This window comes from Echinops telfairi, unplaced genomic scaffold (assembly GCF_000313985.2).
Source record: "Echinops telfairi isolate 266 unplaced genomic scaffold, ASM31398v2 ScPeMD7_3;HRSCAF=10, whole genome shotgun sequence".
NCBI lineage: Eukaryota > Metazoa > Chordata > Mammalia > Afrosoricida > Tenrecidae > Echinops > Echinops telfairi.
Genome location: NW_022103899.1, coordinates 64,825,353 through 64,834,456, shown reverse-complemented (window position 1 = coordinate 64,834,456; position 9,104 = coordinate 64,825,353). Strand labels below are relative to the sequence as shown.

The following is a 9,104-nucleotide window of genomic DNA, read 5'->3' as shown; positions in this document are numbered from 1 at the left end:
AAAAATACAATATACATCTTTACATGATTTCATAAAAAGACTTACAATATTCTCTCTCATTTACAAAGGGAACATAGATCATCATTCCTTGCAAATAAACAGGGCATTCCCGTGAAAGCTGTCACTTGGAGATGTAAAGCTGACACCACAACACAAAGAACTCACTTAGTGAGAATGCTCCTCTTGTCCCCCCCACCCCCCACCCCCACTGCCCTCCTCTCAGCACCAGCCAGAGACCAGCACTGTGCACGGACATCCAGGAAGGCCCTCTCCAGTGCCCAGGACTGAGCATGGCCTGACCCCCAGCACCCCCACCTCTTTGCCCACAGAGGCTGCTGTGCAGACACCTTACTGCTGAAGAGGGGAGTGGGGGCTGGGCCTCCAGGGGCAGTGCTAGGCTGCTTTCCTCTCTGTCTACCCAGAAGCCTCCTGTGACCTGGCCCAGGGCCTGCTGGGGACAGTCAGCCATAGCTCTGGGCTGTGCACTTCCTCCTGCTGGCAGACCCTTGGGTCCCAGGGCCTCGCAGTGCCGACGCCAGGAAGTTCTGTCTCAGCACCCATTCCTTGCTCACAGGAACCTTTGGCTGAGGCAGCACCAGAGCCTCTGTGGGACCAGCGCATCTGCCCCTCAGCCTCTGCAGAGTCCCAGGCCAGGCGACCCCTGGGCAGTGGCCTCACAGAACACGCTCCGTCACTCACTCTGCAACAGTTGAACACCCGGAAAGGCATGCACTCGGGCAGTAGAATGTTCTAGGGAGTTGCACCTCCCTTCCGCTTCTCTATGCTTCTCCAAAGTGAGATGTGTATTGTTCAGTGATATTATTCTAACTGGCAAAGTCAACATTACAGAAACAGAACCACAAAACGTCAGTACACGAGCCACGGGGGTGGGTGGGGGGGGGGTGGGGTTGTCCACACAGGGTGTGCAGGACCACTAGGCAGAGTCCACAACCGAGGGTCTCCAGTGGGTGGGCGAGCTGTCCATCAGCTCAGAGGAAGCACAAACAGCACTTAGCTTCTAAGAGAGCACCAGGCATCGTCCTACGAAAACCTACTGTGCTCACCTGCCCTCCACACACAGGGGCAAAGGGGAGGCCACACCTGTGGACACAGCCTAGGTCAGGATGCTGGCAACTCCCGCCAGCAGGCCATCAATCCACAGGGTGCTGGCTCCATCGGCCTGGAACCGGCCAGCATAACCCTGTTCTCCCGAGGCAGAGGGCTCCTGGGGACCCACTCCCTCAACCACAGCCGCTCAGCTGGGGAGGTGCCCACCTGTCTGCCCTCAACTCCACCCCTGCTTCTACATCGGCAGAGATCAGGGCTGTCTCCAGGTTCTGGGAGCCAATGGCCCACTGTCCCCTCCTGGGACATGGCCTCCCTGTGGCCAGGGCACAGCACTCTTTGGGAGGACGCAGCCTCTCCTGGTATGCATCTCCGTGTGGCATCTCTGGGTTCCTCAGAGAGAAGCTGCAGGCCGCGAGGTCCGGCCGAGCCCCTAGGGCCTGTCAAGAGAGGCCCCCGGGTGGAAGCCGCTGCTTCACCATGAACACACAGCCAACTGATCCCAGGCCGAATGCTGCAGGTCCCGGCCACTGGGGCAGCCTCCTCACACAGTCATTTCTCTCCACAGCAGAAGTGTCCCGGATCCCAGGCACAGCCCCAGGGACAGCCCAGGGACAAAGTGGGACTGGGCCCCAGAGACAGGGGTCTGCAGTCTGTGTTGCAAAGCCAGGAGGCAGGCACGCCCACTGCATGCATGTCAGAGAGGGAGGGGAGTCCTGGCAGTTCTGGAAGGTCCAGAGGCCCTCAGCAGCACATGGGCCACAGTGCAGCTACATACAAACAGGTCTCCGCTGGCTCCCTGCGTGTCCTCCAGGCCACTGAATTCTTAGGGACCAGTGGGAACAAGGTGGCTTCCAGATGAGGGGAAATGTTGTCACAGGAGAGGAGGGAAGAGCAGCTGCTCTCCACCGACCAGGACCTGCCCCGACCTCACTTCTTCTTCCGCTTCTCCTGCACACACCGCGGGCAGAACCTGTGAGGAGCACAGCACTCAGACCCGAGAAGCCCCCCCATGCCACCTCCTGTGCCATCCACACCCAGCCCCCAAGCCCAGCTCCGAGACCCTGGGGGAGAGCGGTACAGAGGCTTCGAGGGAAGATGGACAGGCAGCTGCCAGGCCCCAGACTGACCATTTTCCTTTGGGCTTGGTGGTCAGATCCACGCAGGCAAAGTGGAACCACTCAATAGGGCACTGCAGAGGGCAGGACATAGGGCAGTTAGTGGACAGAGGCCCTCTTCCTGGGCCTCCCCCCGCCCCCTCAGGGGCACTCACGTCGGGGTTGTCACAGCCGATCATCTCTCCATAGGACACCTGGTGGCACAGGCAGTAGGTGGGCTCATTGGGGTCCACGGGCATGTCCAGCACGTCCGAGGGGTGCACAGATAGAACGGTGTCAGCAAACTCAGACCTGCGGGGCAGATCGGCCATCGCAGGCGCTCTCAAGGGGCCTGGCCCAAACCACAAGCCCCTTCCAAGACGGCCCAGGGGGAGATCACGTGTCCGACAGACAGACTCGGGAATCTCAGGCAGATTGATGCTGGGCACTCTCACCATACAATGACCACAGCAGTGACCCCCGACGTCCCATGGAGCTCAGAATGCCAGGCCCGGAGAGCTCAGCACAGCAGGACAGCCGGCCCTCCTCTTGCCCACTCTCCACCTTCTCCCCGCCGCACCCTTGCCCGGAGCCCAGAGAAGCAAGGCTACCCCATCACCCCACCTCGGGGATATTGGGAGGAGATGGGCTGCAGCATCTGTGCTGCAGCAAGCACATGGGGAAACGTATCTTGTCCGCATGAACGCCCTGGTGCTCGCCACCTTCTCCAGCAGGCCCCAGAGCCGGCCCCTGGTGGGAGCTGCACTACGAGCCAGGCGCCCAGCAGGGGCAGCAGGCCAACCTTGGGCTGCAGCAGACCGGCCGTGCCCATCGGCGAGCCGTCCAGGGTCCCTGGTTGTCCCTGTGGGACCACCTACCCGCCTTTATGTTTCTTCTTCTTCGGCGTGTCCTCTTCGGACGTCCTCCTGCCCCGCCCACGGGAACCCCGCTTCTCCTTCTGGCTGCGCCCCTCTGAGAATCAGTGAAGATCAACATGTGTCACCAGCTGGCTGGTGCGGCGATGGTGTTTGCTGTCACGCCCTAAGTGTCCCAGGCAAACCTCTGCGCAAGCCCACCGCCCACAGCCGCGACCCAGAGGAGGCACCAACTTGCTTTTTAAGGCTCGGCCTGCAGAACCCTCCAAGTCGCTGCCCCCCAGCTTGTCCTTGAGGTCGGCCTCAAAGCGCGCCAGGTCCGCATCCAGCCTGCGGATATGCTTGTCCACCTGCACGGGGCAGAGGGCACCAGAGTACCCGGCACAGGGACAAAGCCTCAGGCCAGCATGACGACGCTGCACTGAGCACCAGCTGGTCACATGGGGACACGCACAGGACAAGCAATCGCAGAGGCCAGGTCTTGTGAATGGTCATGTGCACCCAACTGAGTGAGAGACAGACAGACCGCCAGACCCACACCCACGGCTGCAACACCCAGTTTCTACTCAGGAGGGTGGGAAACTGCAGATTCCACCACCGTCGAGCCTGCTGTACGCTGTCCACATGAAGGACCGGGTACCGCTGCAGCCAGCGAGGCACCCAAGACTCACATACAGCAAAGTGTCATGCAGGAAGGGTCCTCTGGGTGGGATTTAACTTCAGGAAGCTCATCGGGCCCGGCATCCGGCCCCCTCCCCCCCCCCCGATCTACAACCCCATGCTTTGCCTATCCCACCCCACCTGCCCCCACCGTGGAGCCCCTCACCATCTCCGAGGTCTGCATGGCACCTTGTCATCACTGCAACCCTCCCCCGTGGTGCCCCCTGACCACCTCAGAGGTCGTCCCCCTCGCCATCTCTTAGGTCTGCCCCCGCCCCCCTGCCCCTCACCATCTCGTAGGTCTGCATAGCCAGCTGCACCTTGTCGTCACTGTACTCGCGGCACTTGCTGTAGGCACTCTGGATCCTGTGCAGGTGCTCCACGCGCTGGTCGGGGGAGAGGGCCTTCACCCGGGAAAGGTACTCGGCTGCCAGCAGGTCGATCTCTGCCTTCTTATCTGCAGGAGCCACGGACACCAGCCCCCATGAAGCCACCCCAGACCCTACCTCTAGACAGATCAGCCTGCTCCCACCCCCAGCACTTCTGGCTCCAAGGACAAACCAGCCTGTCCCCCACCCCACCAGGACCCGACTTCAAAGACAGACAGACCAGCCTGCCCACTGTCCACCACCAGGCCCGGACACCACGACCGGTGGGCCACCGGGCCTGCCCTTTGAATGACCAGCTGTATGCTCTCCCCCCATAAGGCGGCCCCACCCACAGGTGAGTAGTCAAGACTGGAGATGCAAACAAGCCCCGCCCAGGAAGCTGCCTGGCACCTTCTTCCAGCAAGAATGACAGCAACAAGGGCCCATGAGAGGGGGCAGCAGCACTGGACCCGGGCCTGGGACCGTGGAGGGTGGACACGCTGAAGACAGGCCCCTATCGCCACCCCTACCCCCGCAGAGCGAGAGCAGTGCGGGCACTGCCCGTCCTCTAGAAAAGCCTTGAGCCGCACCGATGCTCACCTGGTCTCAGTCAAGATGCCGCGCCCAATGCACAGGGCCCAGGTGTCTGCCCTCACAGAGCCCGTGCCCACATGCCACAGCCCCCAGCACCCACACCAGAAAGCCTCAAGCGCAGGCAGGTGGAGAGCCAGAGCGGCTCCCTTGCACACACCGTCCCTAGAAGGCACGTGCCAGGAAACGTGCCATCTGGAATCTCCAAAGGGCTGACCTACCAGGAGGCCGAATAACCACCCAGCAGCCCCTGCGCCAGCAGATGCGGTCGTCTGCTCCTGGACAGACACACAGCCTTAGAACCCTGGGGAACAGAGGGTCACCATGAAATACCGGTTCCCCCAGGACAGCCTCCTCTTGGCCATGCCTGCAGGTGGGTCTCTCGGGCCCTCACTCAGTCCCTCAGACCTCTTGGGCGGCTGCTATAGCACTCTTACAGCTCCACCAGTAAGGAAGGGCCCAGGGGCCTCAGCTGACTCTCTCAGAGGGCTGGGAAGCCCACTGAGCCACCTCCTGCCATGTCTTTGTTCTAACTAGCTCTCACACTCTGGGAGTCAGGCCTGTCTGTCTGAAAGAGCAATGAGGGGTCTGGACCAAGTCACGCCACGGAGTTCGAAGTGCACCACAGCCAAGAGGGGGCCGCTCCTCCAGCGCCCTGAGAAAACACACCTGGGAGCACCAGGTGGGGGCTCCAGCCCTCCCATGTCGCCCCAAGAACGGCTTTTCCTGAGTTCTGTGTTCCTTCTACTGAACAATCAAACCTGAAAGGGAAGGGGGCAGGGGGTGCGGTCACCATCGCCATTGTTAGGGGCTGCCGAGTCGTCTCCGTCTCATGACCCCACTTACAACAGAGGGAAACACCGCCAACCTCACAGTCACGGCTACATGAGCCCGCTGCTGCAGCCTGTCGAGCATCTCCTCGAGGGGCTTCCTGTCGCTGACCCTCTCTCCTGCCAGCAGGTCCAAAGTCCGCGCTTCAAAGGAGCATTCAGGAGGTACGTCTTCCAGGTCAGCTTTGCCTATCCCTCTGGGGGTCACCAGCACCGTCATTCAAATGTACTGGCCAGTCTGCTGTCCTTCATGTTCACTGTGCACACAGAGGGACGGGAACCCCGCCGGCTCAGGTTGGTGTGCTGTAATACCATCCTCACTTGGGAGCATTGAACACGGTCTTTGTGGGCGGCTTCCCGGTGCACCAAGTCCTTGGCTCTCTGCACTGCTGCTTTCCTGAGCGCCAGTGGACCCAGGTAAAATGAAATCCCAGGCAACTTGGATCTGTCTCCACTTGGCATGCTGTGCCAGGTGCTGGGTGTGTGGCGAGGACTCGGGCTTCCTGAATTGTAATGTTGGCAGTGGCGGCAGCAGCGGCCTCCGCTTGGCATCGGCCAGTGCTTCCAGTCCTCGCTTTGAGCAGCTGGGTCATCGCCTGCACTTCCCGGTTGCTAAGGAGCCTTCCTCCACTGCTGACACCGCAGTCTTCCCGGACATTCCAGCTTCGCGGGAGATTTGCTCAGCGGACACACCAAAGCTCCGTGGTGAGAGGATACAACCGACTCTCCGTTCCCGCTTTTAACCCACAGTGACCCTTGTTCTCCTGTCCACATACAGGCTCCACACGAGCAAAAGGAAGAGTTCTGAGGTCCTTGTTCTCCCCAGGGGCAGCCTGGCTGTGACTCAGTGGCATGCCTGAGGGCAGTCAGTGGTCAGTACTCTGCTGTTCACCAAGATCCATCACGGTCAGCCACGGCAGCCCTCGCGCCATGTCCTCTTCTGAATCCGCTTGACTGCGGGCAGCTTCCCATCAACGGACTCCAGCAACCGTTTTCAAATTACTTTCAGGAAACCTCACTTGCATGTGATATGAAGGACATCTCTGGCCAGTGGGCCCCACATTCATTTGAGCACAAACCTGTATCTTTTCCAATCAGCTGGCCAGCTGGGCGGTCCTCCCATTTCCTCAGTGTAGCTGAGGGAGCACCCCCCAAGCTCCAGCTGCAGAGACATCTCTGTTGGGATGCCATCAACTACTGGCGCCTCTCCCATGCGCTTTCAGCGCAGCCTAGCCTTCTCCCTTCAGCACCACTGGTTCTTGACCCTCTGCCAAATCTTGAATTGGCTGGCCACCAGAGACTGCATTCTCCCATCTTCTTGGGATGCTTCCTGCATCCTTCAGGGTTCGGACCACCAAATCCTTCCATCTTCAAACACAAGTCTTGAGTTTTTCTTTATTTCCCTATTGGCTTTCTGACTCCACTGGAAGGAATCCGTGAAGACCATCCCACCTGTAGCCAGTGGTTCAGACGTGGACCCCCAGATGGAGGCCGGTGTCAGAGGAGGGGCCAGCTCACGAGAACTATGCCCTCAGCTGGTGCAGCCTAGCACTCAAGGCAGGGAAAATCTCAAGCCGAGGGGAAACCAAGGGTGAAGCCGCAGCGGAAAGCTGTCCTCTTGCAACAGGAGAGGAGCCACAGGGCAGCGGATCAACGCTGGGCTGCCAACCAAAAGGCTGGTGGTTCAAGCCCGCCAGCCGCCCCGCAGGGGAGGGAACGCCGAGGCAGTCTGCTCCTGTAAGGCCTCAAAGCCTTGGAAATTCGCAGGGCAGGTCTGGTCTCTCCTAGACTCAATAGCAAGAGGCTGTTCTCTGGGTTTGAAACAGGCAGTAAAACACCAAGAGGCAGGAGGGACCACTCTGGATTTTAAGCTATGCTTACGGTTTAAAGCTGGAAATGTTCCTTAAAGGAAAGAGAGAAATAGTAAACATATTTTGATAAGAAATGCCAGTGTGGGGACAGCAAAGGTTTGTGGTAAGAATTCAGAAACAGAATCCGATTGTGAGCCTATCAGCACCCTCCCGAGTCACTGCCCGCTCAGTGCCTGCAATCCGAGCGCCCCCCACCCCCACCCCACCCCCCAGGCCCTCTGACATCCTCGTCAGTCGGAAGTTCCTCTCACCACCTCACCACCAACCCCAAACTCTGGACATGTGGCTGCCAGCCCCACCTTCGGTCCTCTGGTCCAGCTCCCGCATCAGCTGAAAGTTCCTCTGAAGCTCACAGGGCAGGCTTTCGATACCTGGAACAGAAAACCAGGCTCCGTGTCAGCTCAGCAGCAGATCCAGCAGAAGCCCACACGGATGGCGACACCTGCCTCTACCTGCTGTTGTGGTTTGCAGAGGAACGGGCACACAGGACAGGGTCAGATCAGCAGAGACGCAGCCCCCAACAGCTCTCCCTGGGGCCAGCCTGACCCCCACCCCGCCCACCCCTGCCCAGCTGCAAAGAAACCTAACACCAGTAGCTGCCCAGTATGGCAAGCGGGCTTCTCTGCTCGGGGCCAATGCGCCTGCAGGCCTGCACACCCTCTCCACCCTAGTGTCTCTGCTCCTTCTATGCCCCACTGCCCTGGACAATCCCATGGCCCCATGCACATCCCTCTCTTCCACCCTCCATGCCCCTAGGCCCCTCCTCTCCGCTGTAGGGCACCTGACTGCCCTGCTGCAGGTCAGGCTCTCTCCACCTGCTGTGACTCCCTAGCCCCCTCCCTGCCTGTGGCATCGAGCTTTGGGGCCATGCTGGCTTCCCTCGTGCCCCCGCCCTGCTTCCAGAGTGGCCGTTGTATTCTCAGCAGATGTCAGGGTGATCCTGGGTCACAGTCAACTCCATAACTGTCTTTGGCAATGATGGGGGCCACCGCCTCCCCTCACCAGGCTTTATATCCAAGCATCCACTGTTATGGCTGGGCCAGGCAACAGAGTGGTGTGATCTGGGCACACTCTCTCAGGGAGCCAACCCAGTGCTCTGGGGTAGGTCTGGCCTGGGGCTTGCTGGAGTCCCATCACAATGTGGTCTGGCCAGCCCACCTGGAGGGCCACCAGCTTCAAGTGCCCTCAACCCCACAGCCACTGGGTTCACACACAGGCTCAGCTAACTGTAGAGTCTCCAGCCTCGCTGAGCCTCAATTCCCCCCTCTGTTAAATGCGGAGGTGATCTCCCAGGAAGGTGCCCGGAAGCACCTGTCACTTCACGTGAGGGGGCAGCAGAGGACCCTAATCACCGCGCGGCGGGAAGTCTTGCAACGCGGAAGCCTGGTGGTCCCGGCCCCACTGGGCACATCAAACTGGGGGGGGGGCAGAGGGTGGTGTGTGAGCAGGTGCTGAGAAGAGTTCCCGGTAAGAGTGCATGGGGGTACAGCTCCGGAGGCTCCCGGGGTGCCACCCACCATCACCTCAACTGCAGGGACTGCCACGGATCAGGTGGGGCCCTTCTGGCCCCACCCACCACGCAGTCCCCGCCCACCTGGTCCTCCGACGGTTCGAGCCTAGCTGGTCTTGGCCCCACCCCTCCACCCCGCCCCACCGCACCCTGCAGGCACGGCCCAGCTCATCAGGCCAGAGCTCATCCAGTCCGGCCCACCTGGCCGCAGGACTCAGGCCCCGCCCGCCCCGCTGC

The 9,104-nt window shown here is 60.5% G+C and overlaps 1 protein-coding gene across 1 annotated transcript in view; it reads right to left on the bottom strand.

Moving 5' to 3' along the window:
* Positions 1-218: 218 nt before the first annotated feature.
* Positions 219-9,104, bottom strand: part of ING5 (inhibitor of growth family member 5) — a 16,512-nt gene continuing 7,626 nt past the window's right edge. Inside the window, exons 2-8 of the mRNA XM_004701893.2 lie at positions 7,657-7,728; positions 3,988-4,154; positions 3,276-3,387; positions 3,041-3,134; positions 2,339-2,474; positions 2,196-2,257; positions 219-2,038 (exon numbers count right to left, since the gene is read on the bottom strand). Coding sequence (XP_004701950.1) covers positions 1,996-2,038; positions 2,196-2,257; positions 2,339-2,474; positions 3,041-3,134; positions 3,276-3,387; positions 3,988-4,154; positions 7,657-7,728 — 686 coding nt within the window. The 3' untranslated portion in view covers positions 219-1,995. The remainder of the gene's footprint in view (positions 2,039-2,195; positions 2,258-2,338; positions 2,475-3,040; positions 3,135-3,275; positions 3,388-3,987; positions 4,155-7,656; positions 7,729-9,104) is intronic.